The 24,606-nt window shown below is 72.5% G+C and overlaps 5 protein-coding genes across 14 annotated transcripts; 2 read left to right on the plus strand and 3 right to left on the minus strand.

The window, feature by feature from the left end:
* Nucleotides 1–11: 11 nt before the first annotated feature.
* ZNRD2 (zinc ribbon domain containing 2) lies at nucleotides 12–2,296 on the minus strand. The gene is made up of 4 exons (XM_075412304.1): nucleotides 2,251–2,296; nucleotides 1,562–1,701; nucleotides 872–956; nucleotides 12–285 (listed from the first exon to the last, which is right to left on the minus strand). The coding sequence occupies exons 1-4, from the start codon at nucleotides 2,264–2,266 to the stop codon at nucleotides 20–22; spliced, it is 507 nt and encodes a 168-aa protein (XP_075268419.1). The 5' UTR covers nucleotides 2,267–2,296; the 3' UTR covers nucleotides 12–19.
* A 241-nt stretch (nucleotides 2,297–2,537) lies between these two features.
* On the minus strand, nucleotides 2,538–22,895 carry LOC104326200 (RNA-binding protein 4). Of its 3 annotated transcripts, none has more exons than XM_075412315.1 (4): nucleotides 22,814–22,895; nucleotides 4,503–4,924; nucleotides 3,210–3,908; nucleotides 2,741–3,060 (listed from the first exon to the last, which is right to left on the minus strand). In XM_075412315.1, the coding sequence occupies exons 2-3, from the start codon at nucleotides 4,912–4,914 to the stop codon at nucleotides 3,217–3,219; spliced, it is 1,104 nt and encodes a 367-aa protein (XP_075268430.1). In that variant the 5' UTR covers nucleotides 4,915–4,924; nucleotides 22,814–22,895; the 3' UTR covers nucleotides 2,741–3,060; nucleotides 3,210–3,216. The 3 variants fall into 3 exon arrangements, with proteins under 3 accessions (XP_075268432.1, XP_075268430.1, XP_075268431.1); XM_075412316.1 differs by lacking the exon at nucleotides 22,814–22,895 and adding an exon at nucleotides 5,773–5,952; XM_075412317.1 differs by lacking the exons at nucleotides 2,741–3,060; nucleotides 3,210–3,908; nucleotides 22,814–22,895 and adding exons at nucleotides 2,538–2,733; nucleotides 5,773–6,204.
* Nucleotides 3,840–23,985, minus strand: LOC142359981 (RNA-binding protein 4-like). Of its 4 annotated transcripts, none has more exons than XM_075412313.1 (4): nucleotides 23,876–23,985; nucleotides 22,814–23,231; nucleotides 22,357–22,482; nucleotides 3,840–3,908 (listed from the first exon to the last, which is right to left on the minus strand). In XM_075412313.1, the coding sequence occupies exons 1-3, from the start codon at nucleotides 23,954–23,956 to the stop codon at nucleotides 22,397–22,399; spliced, it is 585 nt and encodes a 194-aa protein (XP_075268428.1). In that variant the 5' UTR covers nucleotides 23,957–23,985; the 3' UTR covers nucleotides 3,840–3,908; nucleotides 22,357–22,396. The 4 variants fall into 4 exon arrangements, with proteins under 4 accessions (XP_075268428.1, XP_075268425.1, XP_075268427.1 ...); XM_075412310.1 differs by lacking the exons at nucleotides 3,840–3,908; nucleotides 22,357–22,482 and adding exons at nucleotides 19,911–20,405; nucleotides 20,775–21,473 and having other exon boundaries at nucleotides 23,876–23,984; XM_075412312.1 differs by lacking the exons at nucleotides 3,840–3,908; nucleotides 22,357–22,482; nucleotides 23,876–23,985 and adding exons at nucleotides 19,911–20,405; nucleotides 20,775–21,473; nucleotides 23,747–23,783.
* On the plus strand, nucleotides 10,330–13,433 carry CCS (copper chaperone for superoxide dismutase). The gene is made up of 8 exons (XM_075412301.1): nucleotides 10,330–10,422; nucleotides 11,595–11,667; nucleotides 11,748–11,885; nucleotides 11,948–12,125; nucleotides 12,209–12,269; nucleotides 12,367–12,444; nucleotides 13,041–13,144; nucleotides 13,243–13,433. Exons 1-8 carry the CDS (start codon nucleotides 10,387–10,389, stop codon nucleotides 13,382–13,384), a joined length of 810 nt encoding a protein of 269 aa, XP_075268416.1. The 5' UTR covers nucleotides 10,330–10,386; the 3' UTR covers nucleotides 13,385–13,433.
* Nucleotides 13,828–18,932, plus strand: RBM14 (RNA binding motif protein 14). Of its 5 annotated transcripts, none has more exons than XM_075412305.1 (3): nucleotides 13,828–14,256; nucleotides 16,339–17,962; nucleotides 18,306–18,932. In XM_075412305.1, the coding sequence occupies exons 1-3, from the start codon at nucleotides 13,911–13,913 to the stop codon at nucleotides 18,511–18,513; spliced, it is 2,178 nt and encodes a 725-aa protein (XP_075268420.1). In that variant the 5' UTR covers nucleotides 13,828–13,910; the 3' UTR covers nucleotides 18,514–18,932. The 5 variants fall into 5 exon arrangements, with proteins under 5 accessions (XP_075268420.1, XP_075268423.1, XP_075268424.1 ...); XM_075412308.1 differs by lacking the exon at nucleotides 18,306–18,932 and adding an exon at nucleotides 14,907–15,891 and having other exon boundaries at nucleotides 16,339–16,426; XM_075412306.1 differs by lacking the exon at nucleotides 13,828–14,256 and adding an exon at nucleotides 15,839–15,891.
* Nucleotides 23,986–24,606: the final 621 nt, after the last annotated feature.

Raw genomic sequence — 24,606 nt, forward strand, 5'->3', positions numbered from 1 at the left:
TCGGGGGGCCGGGTGCCGTTTATGGGGGGGTGCCGGGGGGGGGCTCGAGGGCGCGCAGCCCCCCCAGCGCCTCGGCGCAGGCGCGCACCAGGGCGCAGAGCTGGGCGCTGCCCTCGGCCGACGCCGTGCGTGGCAGCTCCCGCGCCGCCCAGCCCAGCTTGGCCAGCACGGCCGCGCGCGCCGCCACCACCGCACCCCCCCCCGCGCCCCCGGGCTGCTCCGGGAGGGGGGCGGCCGCCGGCGGGGGGGGGCACGGCGGAGGCGGGGGGCACGGCGGCTCCGGCGCTAGGGGGGAGGAGGGGAACGGGGTCGGGGGGGGGGGGATGTGGCTGTGGGTCACCATCAACAGCCCCCCCCCCGGCCCCCCCCCCAGCCCCCCCCGAGCCCAGATCCCATTCCCAGCCCCCCAGCCCTCCCCCCGGCCCCCCCAGATCCATCCCCAGCCCCCCCCCGACCCCTCAGATCCCAGTCCCCCCCCAACGCCCAGCCCCATTCCAAACCCCCCTCAGATCTCACTCCCACCCCCCCAGCCCCCCCCAGCCCCCCCGGCCCCCAGCCCCATTCCCAGCCCCCCCTCACATCCCAGATCCCACTCACAGCCCCCCCCAGACCCCCAGCCCCATTCCCAGCCCCCCAAATCTGATCCCCGGCCCACCCAGGTCCCATTCCGAGCCTCCCCAGCCCCACTGCCAGCCCCCCCCCAGATCCCGTTCCCAGCTCCCCCAACCCATTCCCTACCCCCCTAGCCCCATTCCCAGCCCCCCCCCCATCCCATTCCCAGCCCCCTCCTCATCCCCAGCCCCACTCCCGGCCCCCCCAAATCCCATTCCCAGCCCCCCAGCCCCCATTCCCAGCCCCCCCCGGGCCCTACCGGGGCCGCCCCCCTCCTCGCCGCCCTCGGGCTCCTCGCAGCCCACGCACAGCAGCCGCCGCTCCTTGTCCTGCAGCAGGATGGTCTGGAGGGGGGGCGGGGGGGTCAGCGCTGCCCCACGGCTCTGCCCCCTTTCCCGCCCCACAGCTCTGCCCCCGCCCCACGGCCCTGCCCCATTCCCCACTGCACCCCTGCACTCTCCAAGCCCCCCCCCCCATTTCCAGCCCCCTCCCAGCCCCACATCCCTGCTCCTTTCCCAGTCCCACAGCTCTGTATTCCTGCCCCATTCCCAGCCCCACATCCCTACCGTACTCCCAGCCCCACAGCTCTGAACCCCGCCCCATTCCCAGCCCCCCAGCTTTCAATCTTAGCCCCCCAGCCCCATTCCCAGCCCCCCAGCCCTGAATCCCAGCCCCCCAGCCCAGCCCCCCAGCCCTGTTCCCAGCCCCACAACCCTGCCCCATTCCCAACCTCACATCCCTACTCCCAGCTCCACACCGCTATCCTATTCCCAGCCCCCCAGCCCTGAATCCCTGCCCCACTCCCAGCCCCACACCATTCCCAGCCCCACATTTCTCAATCCCTGCCCCGTTCCCAGCCCCACACCATTCCCAGCCCCACGTTTCTCAACCCTCACCCCATTCACAGCCCCCCAGCCCCGTTGCCAGCCCTCCCCGCCCCCCAGCGCACCCCACAGCGCGGGCAGCACCGGTCCAGCATGCGGCATCCCCGCAGCAGCAGCTGCCCCATGGCCCAGCTCAGCCGCTCCTGCCGCGCCCGCCGCCCCTCCGCCTCCGCCGCCAGCTCCGGGGCCGCGCCGGGCTCCGCGCCTGGGGGGCACGGGGGGCCGTCACCGGGGGGGGATTAAGGGGGCTTGAGGGGGGGTAGGGGGCCTGGGGGGCGGGCAGGGACGGGCCCGGGGGTGGTTAATGAGGCCGGGGGGGAGGGTAATGGGGCCTGAGGGGGGCTAATGTGAGTTAAGGGGGTCCGGGGGGGCATTAATGGGGCCTGGGGGGGAATGGGGCCCGGGAGGGGGGGACAGGGACGGGCCCGGGGGTGGTTAATGGGGCTGGGGGAGGGTAACGGGGCCTGGGGGGGATTAACGGGGCCTGAAGAGGGGTTAAGGGGGCCTGAGGGGCATTAACGAGACCTTGGGGGGGGGGGGTACCGGGGCCTGAGGGGCCCGAGAGCGCGGGGGAGACCAGGCCCGAGGAGTCCGGGAAGGGCTGAGGGGCCCGGGAGGGTGGGAGAGGTGTACAGGGAGGTGGGGGGGGGGTCCCAGGGAAGTGGGGGGGGGGGCCAGGGGTCGGTGGGAGGGGTCCCCGGGAAGGGGGGGGGGGGGGGGGGGGTCCCGGGGTCCCCGCCGCCGCCGCCCGCACCCGCGTTCAGCGCCATGGTCGCTGCGGAGACGGCGCCAGAACTGACGTCACGGGGGTGGGACCCGGATGGAAGCAACGGTCCGGGCGGAAACACCAGGGCGACGATAAAAAGGGACCAGGGCGCCAAAAAGGGTCCGGCGGTGCAACCGCGAAATGGCGCCGACTGCAACCCCGGCCCCGCCCCCCGCGTTCCGCACCCGCAAGGGGTCCCGCCGCCCCCCGACACCCCCAAGCCTTGTCCTCCTGGACCCCCGCCCACGACAAAAACCGCCACGAGCAGACGTGGAGTCGGTGAAAACCTTTATTTTGCTGGAAAATGGGGGGGTGAGGAGGAGGGGGCACCCCGGGGAAGGGGGAGGGAGGGTCCCAGTCCTCAGGGGAAGGGGGGCTGCGAGGCCCGAGGGGGGTGAGGTGGGGGGGGGGGGTCTGGGGCAGCTCCGTACAAAAAGGGGGGGGCGCGGGCTCCGTCCGAGGCCGCCGGACCTGGAAGAGAGCAGAGAGGTGAGAGGGGGGGTGGGCGCGGGAGGCCCGGACGGACGGACGACGGGGGGCAGGGGGGGGCCGCGGCGGGGTCAGCGGCCGCTCCGGCGAGGGGTTGAGGAGGGCGGGGGGGTCCGCGACCCCCCCGCCCCACGAGGCCCCGGCAACGGGAGAGGGAGCGCGGCGACGGCGACGACGACGGCGGCAGCGGCGGCAGCCCGGCTCGCGTCTGACCTGCCGCGGCGGCGGGCGGCGGAAGGGGAGGGGGGGCTGCGGCGGCGGGTGGGGGGGTCCCCGGTGCTGCGTGGCGCTGCGGCGCGGTGGCGGGTCCTGCCGGGGAAAGCCTCGTTACGTCTCGCCGCGGTGCACGGCCGAGCGTCACATCCCCCCCCCCAGCTTCCGTTCGCACCCCCACCAACGCCGCTCGCTCCCCGCCGCGGCAGCCGAGCTCACAGAGTGCGCGGCGTCAGCGAGCTCACCTCCGGCTCAGAAGGCGGAGTACCGCGCCCGGTCCGCGTACGGGTCGCGCTCGAACCGCTGCATGTCGTAGAGCGAGGCGCGGGCCGCCGAGGAGACCGGCGACAGCTGCCCACGCTCATACGTGTACGCCTCTCCGACGGTGGTGGCCGCGGCGGCCGTGCGGCGCAGGGGGCTTCTGTCCCGCGTGTAATAGGTGGAGGAGGCAGCCGCGGCGGCGGCGGTGGCAGCGGCGGCAACGGCAGCCGCCGCGCCCGGGGTCGGCAGCAGCGCTCGATCGTACGCGTCTAGGGTGGTGGGGATGCGGCTGGCCATGGCGGTGCTGGCGGCCATGGCCGAGGACTGCACCTGCGAGTACTGGGCGTACTGGGAGTACTGGGCCATGGTCTGCTCCGCGTAGGCGTCGTACGCGGAGGCCGTGGCGTAGGAGCGGACGCGGTAGCGCTTGTAGTAGTCGGCCATGCCGCCGTAGGCCTCATCGTAATACACGGTCTCCCCGTAGCCCGCGGCGTAAGGGGTGCGCACGGCTCCGTACTGCTCGTTATAGGCCTCGGCAAAGTCCGCCGCCTGGCCCGGGCGGTCGACCGGGCACTCCTTGGACCAGTGCCCCTCCTTCCCGCAGCGGTAGCAGCCGCTCTTGTCTCCCATCCCGGGCGCCGTCCGCAGCCGGCTGGTGGACAGCTGCACGCGCATCCGCTTGCCTTCGGGAGAGACGCGAGAGCGGGGCGTTAACGGCGGCGCCGGGCGGCGCGGGGAGCGGAGCCGGGGGTTCGGGCAGCACCGGGAGCGCGAGCGAGCAGCCGGATGCGGGGAGCGGCGCTCGGGCACAGAGCGGGGTCCGGCTGTGGCTCCCCGGCCCTGGTTTCCCCCTCTCCCAAACCCCAGCCGGTGGCAGCACCGAGCCGAGCGGAGGAAGCTGGCGCCCAACACGCCAGTTTGGGGACGAAGCTCGGCTTTTTCTTAAAAACCCCAACTGATGGAGCCGCGCTCTGCCCCGAGACCAAGCCACCGCGCCCGCCCACGAAAACGCTGCCAGCGAAGCCGCATGCTGTCCTGCTCGCCCCCTCCCCGAGCATGGAGACGGGAACAGGACACCAAACCACCGCGGCATGAGGCCCTGCGCCAGGTGCAGCCCCCCGTCGAGCAACAGCGGCGCAGATCCCGCCCGGAGCGGAGCAGTAGCTCCCCCCGCAGCGGCGCGGCCCTGTGCCCTCCACTCCTACCTGACCTCTTCCTCCGGGCCCAGCCCGGCACTCCCCAGCCCAGCCCAGGCCCGCAGCCCCGGCGCGCGTCACCTTGGAACTCAGTGTTGTCCAGCCCGCGGATGGCCTCCACCGCGTCCTCGGCCCGCTCCATGTGCACGAAGGCGTAATCCTTGACGATGTCGCACTCGATGACGGGGCCGTACTCCTCGAATTTGGCGCGCAGCTCCAGGTTGGTGCAGGCGGGGCTGATGTTGCCGACGTGCAGCTTGGTCGAGGCCTTGCTCTTGTTCTTGCTGGCCTCCACGTTGATGCAGACGCCGTGCAGCTTGTGGTGGTGCAGGTTGCGGATGGCGTCCTCGGCCGCCGTCTTATCCTCGATGTGCACGAAGCCGTAGTTCTTGATGATGTCGCACTCCAGCACCTTCCCGTACTGCTCGAAGAGCGAGCGGATCTCCTGCTCCGTCGCCTCGCGCGGCAGGTTCCCGATGAACAGCTTCACCATCGCGCCCGCCCTGCGCCCGGGGAAGTGCCGGCTCAGGAGGTGCCTCCGCCCAGCCCCCAGCCCAGAACCGCTGCCCCCCGCCCGGGGGACGTGGAGGGGTGTCCGTGCACCTCGTGTGTCCCCCCCTCAGGGAGACCCCCGGCTCCATGCAAAGGGCCCGGAGGGGGCCCCGAGCCAGGGACCCTTCACTGACCCCCGGGGGCTGAGCACAGCCCGTGCTCCGTGGGGGTCCAGTCCCTCCCCAGGCCCCAGCCCGGAGCCCACCAGACCCCAGGCCCTGTCCCGGACCCTCCCAAGGCCCCAGCCTGGAGCCCCCCACCAGGCCCCAGGCCCTGTCCCAGACCCCTTGCAGGCCACAGACCCCGGCCCACAGTCCCCCCCGAGCCCCCAAGCCCTGTCTGTGATCCCCTGTAGGCCACAGGCCCCGGCTCAGAGACCCCTTGAGCCCCCAGGCCCTGTCCGGGACCCCAGGCCCCGGCCAGGAGCCCCCACCAGGCCCCAGGCCTTGTCCCGGAACCCCCGCAGGCCCCGGCCCGGAGGCCCCCACTAGGCCCCAGGCCCTGTCCCGGACCCCAGGCCCCGGCCCAGAGACCCCCTGAGCCCCCAGGCCCTGTCCCGGACCTGAGGCACCGGCCCGGAGCCCCCCCTAAGCCTCCAGGTCCTTTCGCGGACCCCTCGTAGGCCGCAGGCTCCGGCCCAGCCCCTCACTAGGCCGCAGGCCTCAGCCCGGAGCCCCCCCAGGCCCGGCCCCGCTCGCCCCCAGGCCCCGGCCCGAGCCCCCCGCCGACCCTCGGCCCCGTCCCGGCCCCCCCCCTCCCGGGTCCCTGGCGCCGCCCGGGCCGGGCCTCTCGCTCTCACCGCGCTCCCTCTCGCCGGGACGGTGACGGCGACAAAATGGCGGCAGCTCCGGCTCCACCCCGCGGCGGCCCCCTTTCCCTCAGCGCCCCGCCCTCCGCGCCCGCCGATTGGCGGAAATCGGGGGGCGGCGCGACACGATTGGTCAAACCGCCTCGGGGCACCGCCCACCGCCGCGCCGGACGACGTCAGCGTCGGAGCGAGCCCGCCTGTTCCTCTGGCCAATCGCGTGTCGCGGCGAGCCGGAGGTGAGAGGGCGGGGCCGGAGCGGAGAGGCGGGACTTTCCGGGCACGTGAGGGCGTGGCGACCAATCGGGGCGGGGGGAGGGGCGTGGCCTGGCGGCGCGGCGGAGCCGGAGCGGCGGGAGCGGCGGAGCGGGGTCGGCCGGGGCGGGGGAGGGGGGGGGCCAGAGCCACCGCCCCCAGCGGCACCGGGGCAGGGCGGGGGGGCGGGGCTTGGCGCCACCGGCACCCACGGGCCTGCCCGGGACCCGCGGCGGGGCCTCGGCGCCACCGCAACGAGACCGGGCCTGGCCCCACCCCTCTCCCCTAGGCCCTGCCCCCCTTATCCCCCGCCCCTCTCCTGAGAGCCCCGCCCCTCTCCCCTAGGCGTCGCCCACCTTATCCCCTGCCCTTTTCCAGCGAGCTCCCTGTAGAGCCATGCCCCCCTCCCATAGAGCTCTGCCCCTCTACTGTGCGGCCCCGCCTCTCCCCCAGGGCCCTGCCCCTCCTCAACTGCACCTTTATCCCTAGACCTCCTAGGCCCCGCCCCTCCTAGGCCCCGCCCTTCTCTATTGAGCCCTATTCCTAGAGTCCTGCCCCTTTCCCATAGAGCTCCACCCCTGCACTTTGGAGCCCCGCCTCTCTCCCCAGGGCCCCGCCTCTATCCCTAGAGCTCAGCCCCAATAGGCCCCGCCTCTGTTGGCATAGCCCCGCCCCCTCAGGCCTCAGCACTGTTCTGGGTGCAGGCCAGGCTTTGCTGCTGTAGCCCCGCCCTGCCGGGTGTAGCCACGCCCCTCTGGCTGTAACCCCGCCCCTCTGGCTGTATCCCCGCCTCTCCAGCTGCAACCCCAGCCCCCTCCTGCTCTAACCCCGCCCTTCTGGCTGTAACCCCACCCCTCCAGCTGCAACCCCGCCCTCCTCCAGCCATATCCCCACCCCTCTGGCTGTAGCCCCGCCCCTCCAGACATATCTCCACTCCTCTGGCCGTATCCCCACTCCTCTGGCCGTATCCCCACCCCTCCAGCCATAACCCCACCCCTCCAGCTGTAACCCCGCCCCTCCAGCTGTAACCCTGCCCCTCCCGCTCTAACCTCGCTCCTCCAGCCACAACCCCAGCCCCCTCCAGCCATATCCCCGCCCCTCCGGTCGTAACCCCGCCCCTTCCCGCCGAAGCCACGCCCCCCCGGCATGTCGGAGGCGGTGCTGCTGCTGCGGCGGGCGAGGGTGCGGGGCGGGGGGGCCGTGGCGGGACCGTCCCTGTGCCCCCGGCGCCGGCGCGGCCGGCGGCGCCGCTCGTACCCCGAGCACCGCGTGTACCGGGCGCGCTGCTCCTTCCTGGAGCTGAGCGAGGAGCAGGTGCTGCGGCGCTACCGCCTGGACAAGGCCGCCATCGCCGCGCTCTGCTGCGAGCTGGCCGCCGACTTGGAGAGCGTGACGGGCCGCAGCCACGCGCTGCCTGTGGCTGTCAAGGTGACGTCGGCGCTGGCCTTCCTAGCCTCGGGCTCCTTCCAGGCAGCCACACGCGACGCCACCGGTATCAGCCAGTCGGCCATGTCCAACTGCCTGGCGCAGTTCCTGCAGGCGCTGCAGCGGCGCGCCGCGCGCTACATCGCTTTCCCGCCGCCCGCTGCTGCCGCCGCCGCCGCCACCGGCGCCTTCCCCGGCGTGCTGGGCTTGGTGGGCGGGATGCATGTGGCGCTGCGGGCGCCGGCCGAGAACGAGCCGGCGTACCGCAACGCCGCCGACTACCACTCGATGAACATGCAGGTGGTCTGCGACGCCACCGGCGCCATCACCAACGTGGTGGCCAAGTTCCCCGGCTCCTGCCCCAACGCCGCCGTCCTCGAGAACTCGGCCCTGGCGCGGCTGCTGGACGGCGCCCGGCCCGACGGCGCCTGGCTGCTGGGTGAGCAGCGGGCGCCCGGGGGGCGGACTGGGGGGGCTGGGGGTGATCTGGGGGTGAGCCAGGGGTCTGGGGGTGACCCAGGGGTCTGGGGGAGATCCTGGGGGTGAAACAGGGGGACCTGGGGGTGACCCAGGGGGTCTGGGGGATGACCCAGGGGTCTGTGGGTGACCTGGGGGTCTGTGGGAAACCTGGGGGTGACCCGGGGGTCTGGGGGTGAACCAAAGGGACCTGGGGGTGACCCAGGGGGTCTGAGAATGACCCAGGGGTCTGGGGGAGATCCTGGAGGTGAACCAGGGGGTCTTGGGGGTCTGGGGGTGAACCAGGGGGTCTCAGGGTGATCCTAGGGGTGAACCAGGGGGTCTTGGGGGTCTGGGGGTGACCTGAGGGTCTGGGGGTGCCCCGGGGGTCTCACAGGTGCCCCAGGGGACTCAAGGGTGCCCTGGGGGTGATGTGGGAGTCTCAGGGGTTCCGTGGGGGTCTCAGGGGTTCCCTGTGGGTCTGAGGGTGCCCCGGGGGTCTCAGGGGTTCCCTGGAAGTCTCAGGGGTCTGGGGGGCGCCCCGTGGATCTGGGGGCGCCCCGTGACCACGCCGCCCCCCCCCCCCCCCCAGGCGACGGCAGCTACCCGCTGAAGCCGTGGCTGATGACGCCGATCGCGGGGCCGCGGGGGCCGGCGGAGGAGCGGTACAACGCGCTGCACCACGGGGCGCTGGGCGCCCTGCGCCGGACCCTCGCCCTCCTGCGCCTGCGCTTCGGCTGCCTGGCGCGCGGCCGGGGGGGGCTGCAGTACGCCCCCCCCAAGGTCTGCCAGATCTTCCTGGCCTGCTGCGTCCTGCACAACGTGGCCCTGCGCCGCCGCCTGGAGCTGCCCGACGGGCTGCCCCCCCCCCCCGGGCCGGGGGAGCCCGACGGGAGCCCCCCCCCCGGGAACTCCCCCCCCCCCGGGCAGGGCTGCAGCGAGGGGCGCGCCGTGCGCGCTGGCATCGTCCGGCGTGTCCAGGAGGGGCTGGGCTGAGGGCTGGGGGGGGGCAGGGGGACGCGGGGGGGGGCTCTGCGGGAGAGAAGGGGGTCCCGAGCCCCAGAGGGGAGGGTCCCTGTTCCCCACAAGGAGGGGGATCCCCCCCTCAGTCTCTTACAATGAGGGGGGGTCCCTGTTCCCTACAAGGAGGGGGATCCCACCCTCAATCTCTTACAAGGAGGGGGGGTCCCTGTTCCCTACAAGGAGGGGGATCTCCCCCCCAGTCTCTTACAATGAGGGGGGCTCCCTGTTCCCTACAAGGAGGGGGATTCCCCCCCCCATCCCTTACAAGGAGGGGGGGTCCCTGTTCCCTACAAGGAGGGTGATCCCCCCCCCATCCCTTACAAGGGGGGTGCGTCTCTGTTCCCTACAAGGGGATCCCCCCCAATCTCTTACAACGAGGGGGGGTCCCATGCCCCAAAGGGGGGGGGGTCCCTGTTCCCTACAAGGGGATCTCCCCATCCCTTACAAGGAGGGGGGGTCCCGTTTCCTAGAAAAAGGGGTCCCCCGTTTGCTGGGGGGCTCCCCCCTTTGCTGGGGGGCGGTCCCCATTCCCTACAACAAAGGCGGTCCCTCTCCCCGAAAGGGGGGGGGTCCCTGTCCCCTGGAAAGAGGGGGATCCCCCCGTCCCCGTCCCTCACAAGGACAGGGCCCCCCAATGCCTGCAAGGGGAAGGGGTCCCCCCTTTGCTGGGGGGGTCCCTGTCCCCGGAAAGGGGGGGGGGGGTCCCTGTCCACGGAAAGGGGGGGGGGTCCCCCCCTCACACGGGGGGGTCCTGTCCCCGCGAGGAGGGGGCTCCCCCTTTCCTACAGGACGAGGGGTCTTCGCCCCCCCCGGCGCTGCCGCGACCCCCGCCCTCCCCCATCCGCGCTCGTTTCGGGGCGAATAAACGTATTTGTTTCAGCAGCTGTGCCTGGCCGGGGAGGGGGGCACCCCCCAATTCCGCGCTCCCCCACTTTATTGCCCCCCCGGTGTTCCGGGGGGGGCGAGGCCGCAGCCCCCCACCCAGGGCGGCCTGGAGACCCCCGGCGCGGCGGCGTCGCATCTCCTTGGCGCGGGGCGGGGCTGCGGGCGGGGGCTGCCGGGCGTTCCGGGGGTCCCTGGGCTGGCGGGGGAGGCCGGGGGCTGCAGGTCAGCCCCCCCAAAAGCCCCTCCGGGGAGCCCCCTCCGCCCGTGCCCCCCCCAAGAGACCCCCAACCCCCCCCCCCGAGATCCCCACCCCCTCGGGGACCTCTAAGCCCCCCCCTGCACCCCCTGACCAGCAGGAGCCCCCCTCTGAACCCCCCCGAATCCCCCCCGGGCCCGGCGGGCCCCTGCGGCCTACCGCGCTGTTGCCATAGCGACGGCACGCCGGAAGTTGCTCTACCGCCAAATCCCTCCCCCCCGCCCCAGCCACTTCCGGTCCGTCGCCAGAGCGGGTCCGGCCGCGCCCCGGTGCCCCCGCGGGTGGTTCCGGGGGCGGAGTCCGCGGTGATGGCGACGGCGGAGCCGGACGGGAGCTGCTGCCGGGTCGGGGCCCTCCGCGGGGCGGGGGGGGGCCGGGGGGGTCCTACGGGGGGGAGGGGGGGGTGTTGGGGGTGCAGGGCCCTGCTCAGGGGAGTTTTGGGGGTGCGGGGCCTCATGCACCAGGGTTGGGGGCTGGAGAGCCCCTTCCAGGGGAGTTTGGGGGGTGCAGGGCCCCTCGCATGCGAGTTTTGGGGGTCCAGAGACCCAGAGACCCAGGGTTTTGGGGTTCAGGACCCCTTGCACGGGCGTTTTGTGGGTGCAGGGCCCTGGAGAACCAGGATCTGGGGGTGCAGAACCCCTTGCACGTGAGTTTTGGGGCACAGGGCCCTTTGGACAGGGGTTTTGAGGGTCCAGGGACCCAGAGAACCAGGCTTTTGGGGTTCAGGACTCCTTGCATGGGCGTTTTGGGGGTCCAGGGACCTAGAGAACCAGGATTTGGGGGTGCAGGGCCCCTTCCCGTGAGTTTTGAGGGTCCAGGGACCCAGAGAACCAGGCTCTTGGGGTTTAAGACCCCTCGCACGGGCGTTTTGGTTGTCCAGGGACTCAGAGACCCAGGGTTTTGGGGTTCAGGGCCGCTTGCATGGAAGTTTTGGGGGTACAGAGCCATGAAGAAGTAGGATTTGGGGGTGCAGGACCCCTTCCGTGAGTTTTGGGGGTCCAGAGACCCAGAGAAGCAGGATTTGGGGGTGCAGGACCCCTTGGACAGGCTTTTTGGGGGTCCAGGGACCCAGAGAACCAGGATTGGGGGTGCAGGACCTGTTGCACGGGCGTTTTGGGGATCCAGGGGCCCAGAGAAGCAGGATTTGGGGGCGCAGGACCCCTTTCACAGGCTTTTTGGGGGTCCAGAGACCCAGAAAACCAGGATTTGGGGGCGCAGGACCCCTTTCACAGGTGTTTTGGGGGCCCAGGGACCCAGAAAACCAGGGTTTGGGGGTGCAGGACCCCTTGTATGGGCGTTTTGGGGGTCCAGGGCCAGGAAGAAAGAGGATTTGGGGGCACAAGACCCTTTCCACGGGTGTTTTGGGGGTACAGGGACCCACAGAACCAGGATTTTGGGGTTCAGGACCCCTTGCATGGGCGTTTTGGGGATCCAGGGGCCCAGAGAAACAGGATTTGGGGGCGCAGGACCCCTGGCACGGGCATTTTGGGGGTGCTGACCCCCCCGTTCCCCGCAGCTGGAGTTCGCCGTGCAGATGCGGTGCCAGAGCTGCGCCGAGGCCGTGCGGGCAGCGCTGCAGGGAGCCCCAGGTGACCCCCCCCCCATATCCTGGGGACCCCCCCTTTTTGGAATTGGGGACCCCCCACCCATCACCCCGCTCCCCCCGCAGGCGTGCGGCTGCTGGAGCTGCGCCTGGCATCGCAGACACTGCTGGTGGAGACGACGGCGCCAGCCAAGCGCGTGCGGGAGCTGCTGGAGCACTCGGGGCGGCGAGCAGTGCTGAGGGGCGCGGGGGGCTGCGGCGACGGTGAGTCGGGGGGGTGGGGGGGGTGTGGCGTGGGGGTCTGGGTGCCGACCCCCTCCCCGCAGGCGGCCTGGGCTCGGCGGTGGCGGCGCTGGCAGGGCCGGCGGCGGCGCGGGGGCTGGTGCGGTTCGTGCAGCTGACGCCGACGCGCTGCTTGGTGGAGGGCGAGGTCGGGGGGCTCCCCCCGGGCCCCCACGGCCTCCACGTCCACGAGTTCGGGGACCTCTCGCGCCCCTGCGACAGGTACGGCGGCGGCGGGGGGGGGACACGACACAGCCCTGGGGGTTGCGGGGACCCCCCCTCACCCCGCTCCCCCCTCCCCGCAGCTGCGGGGATCACTACAACCCCGACGGGGATCGCCACGGGGGACCCCAGGACCAGCACCGGGTGAGCTGGGGGGGGTCCCAGGCCCCTCCGAGCCCCCCCTGAGCCCCACAGGGCTGGGGGGGGGGTCCTGAGCCCTCCCTGAGCCCCCCCCTCGCAGCACGTCGGGGACCTGGGGAACATCTGGGCCGATGCCGAGGGCCGAGCCAGCTTCCGCATGGAGGACTTGCGCCTGAAGGTGGGTCGGGCGGGGGGGCCGAGGGGGGGACAGCCCCCCCCCATGGCTGTGGGGGTCCACACTGCGCCCCACGGATGGAGGGGGGTTCCCCATGGCCGTGGGGGGGGTCTGACCCCCATCCTATGTGTGTGGGGGGGTCCAGGCTGCACCCCACGGTGATGGGGGGGTCTGACCCCCTTTCTGTGGCTGGGGGAGGGTGTCTGGGCTGCACCTCATGGCTGTGGCGGGGATCTGACCCCCATCTTATGGCTGGGGGGGGGTCTGACCCCCATCCTCTGGCTGGGGGGGGGGTTCTGGGCTGTGCCCCACGGCTGAGTGGGCGTCTGGGCTGCACCCCATGGCTGGGGGGGGGCTCTGACGCCCATCTTATGGCCGTGGGGGGGGGTCTGACCCCAATCCTCTGGCTGGGGGGGGGTTCTGGGCTGTGCCCCATGGCTGAGGGGGGGGTCTGGGCTGCACCCCATGACCGTGGGGGGGGTCTGCCTCCCATGCTATGGCTGTGGGGCTCCACGGCTCGGGGGGGGGGCCCAGTCCCTGGCCCCACGGCCGCAGAGGGGGGTCCTGAGACCCCTCCCTTACCCCCCCTCCCCCCCCAGGTCTGGGACATCATCGGGCGCTCGGTGGTGGTGGCGGCGGGTGAGGACGACCTGGGCCGGGGCTCCCACCCGCTCTCAGGGGTGACGGGGAACTCGGGGCCGGGGTGAGTGCCGGGGGGGGGGCTCGGCGGGGGGCGGGGGGGGGCTCAGGGAGGGGGAGGGGCTCACCCTCTCCCCCCCCATCCCCCCCCCCTCCCCCCAGGCTGGCCTGCGGCGTGGTGGCCCGCTCTGCCGGGCTCTTCCAGAACCCCAAGCGGGTCTGCTCCTGCGACGGGCGGACCCTCTGGGAGGAGCAGGACCTCGCCACGGCGGCCCCCGGCCCCACGGCCACCCCCCACCTCTAGGAGCCGCCGCCCCCCCCCGGGACAGCAATAAACGAGATCTCGCTCCGCAGCCTCTACAGCTCTCGGGGGAGCGGGAGCCGGGGGCTGCTCTTCCCCGCGGTGCTCGGCGCTGCGCAGCGCCCGGGACCGCGGCGGCCCCTTTAAGGGTGGGCGTGGCCGCGTTGGGGGGGGCGGGTCCGCGCTAGGGGGCGGGACGCTGGGGGGGCGGGGCTTCGCGGGCGGTGCGCAGGCGCGGCGGCGGGAGAGTGGGGGTGGGCGGGGCGTAGCGCAGGCGCAGTGGCGGCGGCGGGAGAGCGTGGGGTGGGCGGAGTGCGCAGGCGCGGTGGCGGCGGCGGGGGAGCGGGGTGGGCGGGGCGTAGCGCAGGCGGAGGGCGAGAGGGCAGCGCATGCGCAGTGCGGAAGGCGCGCATGCGACGCGCCTGCGCAGTGCGCGGTCGCTCGCTCCCCTCACGGCGCTGAGGAGACACCGCCATTTTGTGAGGCCGCCGCCGCCGCTCCCCCTCCTCTCTCCCTTCTCCCCGCCGCCATGCGTCCCGGCATAAAGCTCTTCGTGGGCAACGTCCCCGAGGAGGCGACGGCGGAGGAGCTGACCGAGCTGTTCGCCGGTGCCGCCGGCCCCGTGCTCGGCATCGCCCTCATGAAGCAGTTCGCTTTCGTCCACCTCCGCGACGAGGCGGCGGCGGCCCGCGCCATCACCCAGCTCAACGGCCACCAGCTCCATGGCCGCCGCATCGTGGTGGAGCCCTCCCGGCCTCGGCCCACCAACACCTGCAAGATCTTCGTCGGTAACGTCTCGGCCGCCTGCACCAGCGCCGAGCTGCGCTCGCTCTTCCAGCAGTACGGCACCGTCGTCGAGTGCGACGTGGTCAAAGGTACCGGACCCGCCGCCCGCACCACGCTTCTTCGCCTCCCCCCCGGGGCCGCCCCGCCGGGCCCGGGCCCGGGCCCGCTCCCCGCCGCTCGCCTCCGTCCTCGGAGCCGCTCCGGCCCCCGCGCTCGGCTCGGCTCGCCCGCGTTCCGTCCGCCTGGCTGCGGCCTCCCCTGCCCCGCTCCGCCGGGGCGCGGGGCCGTGCCAGCCCCTCTGCGTTCCCCAAACCCCCCTCCCCGCCCCGGCTGCGCTCTCTCCAGCCTTCCCAGCCGGGCCGCGGCCTCCCTCGGCGCCCGGCGGGGGTGACCCCCCCCACCCAGGGGACCCCCCCCCCCCCCCCCCAAGTCCCGCTGCGACTCTGCCACGGCTTCGCTCCGACGTGGGGTGAGCAGCTCTCCCGGGGCAGGAGAGCCCAAACCCGCACAAAAACTTGCTGTGAAACCCCCAAGGGGCTCGATCGGCTCCGGATCGGGGACCCCGCATGGCGTGACCTGGGGGGGACACGGCGTCACCCCGCCTTCCCCTCAACCCTGACATGGAAAAGCGGCGTCCCTGCACCCCGAGGGGCCCGTGCCCCCCTGCCCCGGCGGCCTCCCCGCTGGCTCCTCCACTCTCCGGGAGCCTCATCTTGTTGCCTCTGCTCTCTCGTCCCAGGTCGCAGGCCCACCGGCTCTGTCCCGCCCGGACGCAACTTCCCAGCGGAGCCCGTCAGAAACCGCCCCCAGACCCACGCCGGAAGTTTCTGGCGTGGCCCTCGGCCAGTGGCCAATTTGTGGGGTCCCCCCCGAGAGGGGCTGGGGGCGGTCGGAGGAGCCGTCCCCTCCTCGGGCTGCCGGAGCGGGATCTGTGGATGCGGCATAGGAGCCGGGGAGAGGGGGGATGGCGGAGGGGGCCCATGCAAGGGGGTGGGCAAAGCGGCGCTGCCGTGCGCCCGGAGCTTGAGGTACTGGGCTGGGGTTTGCTCGGCGAGCAATGCTCCGAGCATGCCGCGCTCCCTCAGACGGGCTGGCGCCGGCTGCGGCCGTTCCCTGCTCCGCGACTGCCGGGGGGATGCCGAGAGAAGCCGCCATTCTGCCCCGTGCTGGCCTCCCGGACCCGTCGTGCTGTGGGGGCAACCACCCGGTTACCGCGGCGGCGGCAGCAGCCCAACCCCGAAACCATCGGCCCGAGCGCCACGGGCGAGCGCCGTGCCGTGGGAGGGTGACCCGCTCTGCCGCTGCAGACCCGGCACGGCCGCTCCGGGTCCCGCTCCTCCCGCTCCTCGCCTCACTCTCCATCTCCTTTCCGATGCCTCTCCGCTTTGGGGCCGCGTTCGTGCTGCCCGGCGCCGCGCTGCGTGCCCGACTTTGCGCCTCGGCCCAGGGGCTCAGCTGGATGCACGGTGCCGCAGGCTGTGCTCCGGCGCGCCTCTCACCTTGGCCTTCCCTTTCCGCCTCTCTCCTTTACCCGTCTTGACCCCTCTCCTCTCTCCTTTACCCGTCTTGACCCCTCTCCTCTCTCCTTTACCCGTCTTGTCCCCTCTCCTCTCTCCTCCCCTCTGCTGGCAGTCCGTCCCCCTCGGTGCGACTCGGTGTCTCGGCGGGTGCCGACCCTCTCGGACTTTGCCTTGCTTCCCGGCCCGGCTGAGCCCACAGCACTGGTGAGGCCACGTTGCCCTCCCGGGGCTCCTCGTCCCCGCGTGCCGTAGCATGGGGCAGGAGCGGTCGCTGGCGGCGGGAGGCTGCTGTGCCACGGGGCTGGGCGCCCTCGGCGTGGGGAGTGCGGGCAAAGGAGGAAGAAAGCGGGGGGGAAATGGAGCAGAACAGCGGTGAGGGGGTGATCCTGAGCCGGGGACCCCGGGCGGGTGGCTGGGCTCGTTAGGTTCCGGCCAAATGAACTGTGGGGCGGACGCAAACGAAGGCGGCTCGGTCTCTTCGCCGCCCGAGCAGTGGCAGCACAGCGGGGCCGGCAGAGCCCGTCGCGGCGCCATCCCGCCGCCGCCGAGCCGCACGCTGCCGCGGGCCTGGCGAGGCACATTAAGCGTTCGCTCCTGTAACGAATTATTTTTTCTCCCCCCACTGCTAACCCTCTGTCTGCTGTTCGTCAGACTATGCGTTTGTTCACATGGAGAACGAAGCAGACGCAAAGGTTGCCATCGAAAACCTTAACGGGAAGGAGGTGAAGGGGCGCCGGGTGAACGTGGAGCTCTCCACCAACGTCCAGAAGAAGGGCGCGGGCCAGGCCCCGCCGCCCGCCCTCGGCCTCGACAAGACCAAGCGCGTCGGCCTGGAGTACCGCGAGAAGTTCCAGCCCAAGATCGAGGGCTTCGACCAGCAGCGCCGGGCGGCGGACGCTGCCTTCCCCGCGGCCGCCGCCGCCGGCTACGCCGCCACCTCCTCCCTCTACGATTACCAGCAGCGCTTCGGCGCCGGCGCTGCCGCCAAGTACGAGGCCTTCGAGGCGCAGGCCAGGCCCGCCTCCCCCTCCTACTTCGGGAGGGACCGCAGCCCCCTCCGGCGCTCCCCGACCCGCGCCGGCTACGCGGCGGTGACGCTCCCCGTGACGGCGCAGCCAGCCACCTACCGCGCCCAGCCCTCCGCCTCGCTGGGGGCCGCCTACCGCGCCCAGCCCTCCGCCTCCCTTGGCGTGGCCTACCGCCCGCAGCCCACCACGGGCCAGGCCGCCTCGTACCGCGCCCAGCCCTCCGCCTCGCTGGGCAGCGCCTACCGCTCCCAGGCCTCCGTCTCCCTCGGCGCCTCGGGCGCGCAGCCCGCCGCCAACTCCTACGGCGCCCAGGCCGCTGCTGCCGCCTCCTACGGTGCGCAGCCCGCCGCCTCCCAGCTCCCCAGCTACGGCGTCCAGTCCGCTGCCCTGGCCTCCTCCTACGGGGCGCAGGCTGCCTCAGGCTACTCCACCTCCTACGGCGCCCAGGCTGCCGCCGCTTACGGCGCCCAGGCCGCCGCCGCCGGCCCCACGCCCTCCTACGGCACACAGGCGGTGGCCACGCACGTGGCCTCCTACGGCGCCCAGGCCGCCGGCTACGGCGCCCAGCCCGTAGACGGCCACGCCACCAGCTACGGCGCCCAGCCCGGCGCCACGCTCTCTGCCGGCTACAGCGCCCAGGCCATGGCGGCGCACGCCACCTCGTACGGTGCCCAGGCGGTGGCCAGTCACACTGCCGCCTACCAGCCCGTGGCCGGCCACTCGGCCTCGTACGGTGCCCAACCGGCGGCCGCGCTCTCCGCCTCGTACGGCGCCCAGCCCGCCGCCGGCCACTCCGCCAGCTATGGTGCCCAGCCCGCCGCCAGCCTGCCCGCCTCCTACGGCAGCCAGCCTGCCGCCGCCGCGCTCTCTGCCAGCTACGGCGCCCAGGCGGCCTCCTCTCTGGCCGCCTCCTACAGCAGCCAGGCTGCCGCCGCCGCCTCTTACAAGGCGCAGGCCTCCGCCCCGCTGACGGCCGCGTACCGGGCCCAGGCCTCCGGCTCGATGGCGGCGTCCTACCCGGCGCAGCAGGCCTCCTCCGCGTCGCTGGCGGCCGCTTACCGAGCCCAGCCGGGCAGCGCCTACGACGGGCCGAGCCAGCTGGGCCAGCCGGCGGCGTCCTACCTGGGCCTGTCGCAGGCTGCCGCCGCCGCCGTCGCACCGCCCTACGAGCGCACCCGCCTCTCCCCGCCTCGCAGCGCCGCCGCCTACGACGACCCGTACAAAAAATCATCCGCCTTGGCGAAAAGGTACGGCGCCGGGCTGGGGACGCCCGGCCGCGCGACTTGCTCCGTGCCGGCCCACGGCTCGGGGCTCACGCTTGGCGCCGGCGTGGCTCGCTGACGCCCGGCGTGCAGAAGGGCGGGTGCAGAGTGCCAGCACGGCGGCTCAGCTCCCGTGACGCAGACCTCGCGCGACGCCCTGGGGAGGGGGTTCGTGGGGACGGGGGCTTCGTCCGCGGCGGCCGATCCGCAGGCACGCCGGGCGTCGCTTCCCTGTCCTGCACTGGCGCGGCCGCGACGCGGCTCCACACAGCAGATGGCCCGCAGCACGGTGGCCACACCTTCACCTCGTGTCTCTTCTCTTGAGCAGGTACGGCTCCGAGCGCCGTCTCTCGGACCTCTCTGATTACCGCCGCTTAGCGGACTCACCGCTCGCGTACCGCCGCTCGCCGACAAAGTCCCCGATGGATTACCGCCGCCTCCCGGAAGCGCACGCCGATTACGCCCGCTACTCGGGCGGCTACGGCGATTACCTGCCCGCCGCCCGCGTCCACTCGGGCTACCAGCGCCGCCTCTGAGCCGCGCGCCGCCGGGGCGGGGAGGGGGTCAGGCTGCTTGCGGCGCCGCCGACTCGTGCCCACTGCTCCGCCTTGCTGCGCCCGGCGCGCTTCGCCGCTTCCGGGGGTTGGGGACAGTTCTTTTTTAGCTGCTTTTTTCTTCTTTTTCTGTTTTTTGGAGTTTTTTAGCAGGATCTGCGGTTACAGTTGGGGAGCGGGCAATGGCGCACACGGTTCGCCGTCCGTTGCCGCCGCGTGACTCCCGCTCGCGGCATGCGCAGCCGGCGGTTCAGGACCCGAGCGATCGTCGCCACTGAGCGCAGCCTGCGCTCGTTTTTCTAACATGATTTCCCCTTTTTTGGGTTTGCCGGCGGTGCGGGGCTCGGCGCAGCGGCGAGGTTTTGTACGACTGTGAATAAACGCTGGGCTCTGCTCCCCTCCCCCCGCCTCCCGTCTGGTTCTTCCCGGCGCCGCGGTGATGTCACCGCAGCCGCGCTCCCCTCGTGTCCCCGTCTGTCCGCTCCCACCCTCGGCCCCGCTGCCCAGCTCCCGGCACCCCAGAAATCCCCGGTGGGCCCCAGCCGCGCCCCGTGCCGTGTTTTGGGTGAGAAAAGCCGGTTTTGAGCAGCTGCACCAGAGCAAGGGCAGTGGCTGCGGCAGCCAGCGGCGTGCGTGTCACCGCTGCCGCCATTAACGTTTCCGAAAGCGCTTTTGGTCCCCGTGCCAGGTGGGCCTGGCTGTGCCACGGGGGAAGACAGCTTCATCGCCTGGCCAGGGCTCGTTAACCGCCGTGCTAATTAGAAGGGTCTAATGCTTCTCCCCCTCGTTTTCCAGGGGCCGCGCAGCCTCAGTCCCGGGACCGTTCCTGCGCCCACCGCAGTCATCCCGCCGAGGCAATTAGCGGCTGACGAAGAGGAGCAATTAGCAGGGGCGGAATCGCCCTGGAAAGGCAGCAGCTGACGAGCAGGGCGATGAGCTCGGGGCTCCCACCGCAGCCCCCCCGGGCCTGCAGACAGCGACCAAGGCAGGGTCCTGGGCCTAATGGTGTTAATTAACGAGCACCGAGAAGCAGGGGCCCTCAGGGGGACTAATGAGCTGGTGCGGGGGCTAACGAGCCAGCCCCACGCAGGTTAATTAGTGGGGGCTGCTCGTGAGGGAGACCAGGAGGAACCCCAGTGGGGCACAGCGAGTCGGGGCTCGTTATAGCAGGCCCTGCTCGTTAGCCAGGGCAGCGCAGGGGCAGGGGTCCCCTCTGGGGGGCTGGGGTGTCCCCCCCCCACTCACCCCGCCCTTCCTTCGCAGCGTGCAGCCGGTGGGGACACAGGCCAGGAGCTGGCGGGGCGCAGGCGGCACTGGTGAGTCCAGGAGCCGGGGGGGGGGGGGGAAGGGGAAAGAACCGGTGCCGGAGCCAGCGCGGGTTGGTAAAAATCCGAGTTTATTGGACCAGAAAGCGGGAGCGGGGGACGCGCTGCGCCGCGGGGTAAACGGCGCGCACGAGGTTGGCCCTCCCACGCCGGCCTCCGGCCAGCGACGGCAGCTTGTACGGAAAAACAAAAGCTACGAGCGGATCATTCACCCTCTTAAAAAATAAAGGAAAAGCAGAAAAACCCCCAAAATAATCACAACAACCCAGGGAGCTACAGCCCAGGCGTGCCGGAGCGAGCAGCTCCACGCCGGCCGCGGGCAGGACAGCAAAGCGACGCTCACGCCCTGAGCCTAGACCAGCTAGGGGGGGCGGGGGGGCCCCCAAACTACCTGCGAAGCCAATCCTGCCCCCCGAGACCGGGGCGCTGGGGGGGGGCGGGGGGAGGAAGCTGAGCGTCCGGGGGGAACCGGCACGTCAGCTGAACGCGGCAACGCGTGGCGCGGCCCGACGGTGCCGGGAACCCGACGTCCAGCCGCACGCGTCTTACCTGCAAGAGAAAAGCAGAGTTGGCGCCGGCGCCAGCCCCCCCGCGGGGGCTGCCGGGAGCCCCCCAGCTCCAGCTCACCGGGAGCCACACCCGTGGGGTGCAGGGGGCTCAGTGGGACCCCCCCACCCTGCCAGGACAGCACACGGCGAGGGAGAGCGCCCCGCCGCACCAACCGGCTCCCGGCGCCAATCGCTACGGCCCAACGCCGTGGGCTTTAACGCCCAGCAGGACGCTGCTCGCGTTTGTCCGCATCGAGGGGGACGCACGCCCCGCGGCGCCGACAGCCAGGGACCCCCCCGCACCACGCCCCCAGGCAGAGCCGGCCACAAGGCGCCCGACGCTGCACGCTGGACCTGCCGAGACGCTCACCTCCGGCTCAGAAGGCGGAGTACCGCGCCCGGTCCGCGTACGGGTCACGCCCGAACCGCTGCATGTCGTAGAGCGAGGCGCGGGCCGCCGAGGAGACCGGCGACAGCTGCCCACGCTCGTACGTGTACGCCTCTCCGACGGTGGTGGCCGCGGCGGCCGTGCGGCGCAGGGGGCTTCTGTCCCGCGTGTAATAGGTGGAGGAGGCGGCCGCAGCGGCAGCGGTGGCAGCGGCGGCAACGGCGGCCGCCGCGCCCGGGGTTGGCAGCAGCGCTCGATCGTACGCGTCTAGGGTGGTGGGGATGCGGCTGGCCATGGCGGTGCTGGCGGCCATGGCCGAGGACTGCACCTGCGAGTACTGGGCGTACTGGGAGTACTGGGCCATGGTCTGCTCCGCGTAGGCGTCGTACGCGGAGGCCGTGGCGTAGGAGCGGACGCGGTAGCGCTTGTAGTAGTCGGCCATGCCGCCGTAGGCCTCATCGTAATACACGGTCTCCCCGTAGCCCGCGGCGTAAGGGGTGCGCACGGCTCCGTACTGCTCGTTATAGGCCTCGGCAAAGTCCGCCGCCTGGCCCGGGCGGTCGACCGGGCACTCCTTGGACCAGTGCCCCTCCTTCCCGCAGCGGTAGCAGCCGCTCTTGTCTCCCATCCCGGGCGCCGTCCGCAGCCGGCTGGTGGACAGCTGCACGCGCATCCGCTTGCCTTCGGGAGAGACGCGAGAGGGGAGGCCATCAGTGGAGCCGCGCCCGCCGCGCGGCCGCGACCACGAGCGCTGGTGGCGGGACGGTGACCGGCCGCAGTGCCCACCGCCGCCCTGCGGTGCGCCATGGCGGGGAGCGACCCGGCGCTGGAGGAGCCGCCGCCACCCCGGCCGCCAGACTTACCAGGAAGGCGCCGCCGCGGCCGGGGCTCCGCCGGCGGGCGAGCCACGTGCCACCCCCGCGCAGCGCCAACGGCAGCCGGCCCAGCCAGCGGCACCGCCGGCCCCGCATCAATGGCAAGCTTCCCGCCGCAAAACGCGCCCGCCAGCACGCTGCTTGCGGCGGCAGGACGGATGATGCGACGCCAGACAACCGCGGCCCAGGACGGGGGCCGGCCGCAAGCACGGCACGCGGCGAGTCAAGCGCAGCCGGGCGCACTCGCCGGTCCCGCGGACGCCCCGCAGCCGGGGAGCTCCGGACGCGGCGGCGCCGTCCCGGCTGGAGAAGAGTTTTGGGGAAAACACCCAGAATCGGGGCAGCGGGGTTTGCCGAAACCCTGGCAGGACGCAGGAGGGCCGTGCCGAGCCCCACCGCCGCTCGGGGCGAAGCGCTGGCTGCCCACCCGCCGGTGCCGCTTCCGGACGGGGGGCACACGGGACGCGCTCGCCGTCAGCGCCACGCCTGTGAGAAGGCAGCTCCGCCGCGAGCTCGAATCCGCTGCGTCCGCGCCAGAGGCCGAGGCTGCCAGCGAAAGCGCCCGCGCCGCGTGTCTCGTCCGGGGGCCAGGCGACGGCCCGTCGAGAGCCCGAGCGAGCGACGCCGCGTGCCACCGGCAGCGGGGACACGGCCGGCGCGGGGTCAGGCGCCTCCGCTCGCCCTCTTACCAGGCAGGGCAACGCTACAAGGGCGGGCGGCAGCCCGGCTTCACGCGCCCGCTGCTCCGGCCCGGCAGCACCAGGCGCGGCGGCGGCCGTCGGCACAAGAGCTGGGACTTCGCCGTCGGGATCCTCCTGCGGGGCGGCCGTTGCTGGGTTAAGTCAGAGATGGATCAGTCCCGTCCTCCCCCGGCCCAGCCCCGAACGCCCCTGCCCTCGCACCGGGAGCGTGGCGCCCGGGCTCGCTGCCGAGCCCTGCACGACCCAAGGCAGCTGGAATGGTGGAAAAAAGAGAAACCAAACCAAAAAAAAAAAAACAACACACCACCACAATCCCTGTTTGCGTGTAACTCCAGCCGGAGCTGGAAAGCGCCGAGAAGACCTCGGCGGGAGGAACGTCGGGGATCCCCCCGGCGCCCCGGCCCCGCTCCCCACGGCTCTCGGCCGCCACCCCAGCGCGCGTCACCTTGGAACTCGGTGTTGTCCAGCCCGCGGATGGCCTCCACCGCGTCCTCGGCCCGCTCCATGTGCACGAAGGCGTAATCCTTGACGATGTCGCACTCGATGACGGGGCCGTACTCCTCGAACTTGGCGCGCAGCTCCAGGTTGGTGCAGGCGGGGCTGATGTTGCCGACGTGCAGCTTGGTCGAGGCCTTGCTCTTGTTCTTGCTGGCCTCCACGTTGATGCAGACGCCGTGCAGCTTGTGGTGGTGCAGGTTGCGGATGGCGTCCTCGGCCGCCGTCTTGTCCTCGATGTGCACGAAGCCGTAGTTCTTGATGATGTCGCACTCCAGCACCTTCCCGTACTGCTCGAAGAGCGAGCGGATCTCCTGCTCCGTCGCCTCGCGCGGCAGGTTCCCAATGAACAGCTTCACCATCGCGCCCTGCGCCCACGCAGCGGGTCGGGAGGGGGGGGTCAGCGCCGCCGGGGGGTCACCCCCAGACCCGCCGTGCCCTCAAACCCCGGATCCCCCAGAAATAACCCAAAAAACACCTTCCCCCCCCGGGATGAGGCCCTGCGGCCGGCACTAGGGATGGGGGGGGACGGGAGGGGGGGTCAGCACCGCCGTGGGGTCCTCCCCCCAGACCCGCCGTGCCCTCAAACCCCGAATCCCCCAGAAATAACCCAACACCCCCCCCCACCCCTAGATGAGGCCCTGCGGCCCCAGAAACGCCCCAAAACCCACCCCCCCCCCCCCCCCCCCCCCCGGGATGAGGCCCTGCGGCCCACACCGGGGATGGAGGGGGGGGCGGGGGGGGGTCAGCGCCGCCGTGGGGTCCCCCCCCAGACCCGCCGTGCCCTCAAACCCCGAATCCCCCAGAAATAACCCCACACCACCACGTCATCCCCGGGGTGAGGCCCTGCGGCCTACACCAGGCCTCCCCCCTCCGCCATCACCTCAGCGGGGCCAGGCCCAGGCCTAGGCCGCTGCGCTCGCCCGCTTCTTCTGCCCCCTCCTCGATCCCCCCCCAACCCCGCCGCTCCCTCCCGGTGCCGGTGCCGGTGCCGCCGCAGCCCCGCCCCCACCTGTGCCCGGTCCGCCGCGCCGTGCTCACAAAATGGCGGCCGAGCTGCCCGGCTCCTTCTTTCCGCCCTTCGCGCCGTCATTGGGCGGCGGCGCCGTCCGTCACTGTCGCCGAGCGTCAGTTGGTCGGCGGCTGGGAAGAGCTGGGTGACGCCCACGGAGCCGACGCGGCCAATCACGAGCGGGAGGCGGGGCGGTCCATTGCTCCTCGGCGGGGGGGGGCGCGGGCAGCCCATTGAGGTGGGGGGACGCGGAACTGGTGCCCGGTACTGGGAGCACTGGTGTGACCCCAGGGGCACCCGCCGCGCGTCCCCGGGCCCGTTCGCTCCCCAGCCCGTCCCGTCCCTGTCCCGATCGCATCCCCAGCCCAGCCCATCCTGATCCCAGGCCCCAGCCCCAGCCCATCCCAGTCTCTGTCCCCATCCAACCCCATCCCCGTCCCTGTCCCATTCCCTCCCCATCCCATCCCTGTCCTGATCACATACCTGTCCCCATCCTGTACCAGGCCCCATCCTATTCCCTGTCCCCATCCCAATCCCAATCCCATCCCATCCTAATCCCTGTCCTCATTCCCATGCCAATCCTATCCCCATTCCTGCTCCCATTCCCATCTCATCCCATCCCATCCCCATCCCCATCCCCATCCCATCCTGTCCCCATTCCCATCCCCATTCCCATGCCCTCCCTAGCTCACCCCATCCCATCCCTGTCCACATCCCATCCCCATCCCCAT

This window comes from Opisthocomus hoazin, unplaced genomic scaffold (genome assembly GCF_030867145.1).
Source record: "Opisthocomus hoazin isolate bOpiHoa1 unplaced genomic scaffold, bOpiHoa1.hap1 HAP1_SCAFFOLD_154, whole genome shotgun sequence".
NCBI classification, from domain to species: domain Eukaryota; kingdom Metazoa; phylum Chordata; class Aves; order Opisthocomiformes; family Opisthocomidae; genus Opisthocomus; species Opisthocomus hoazin.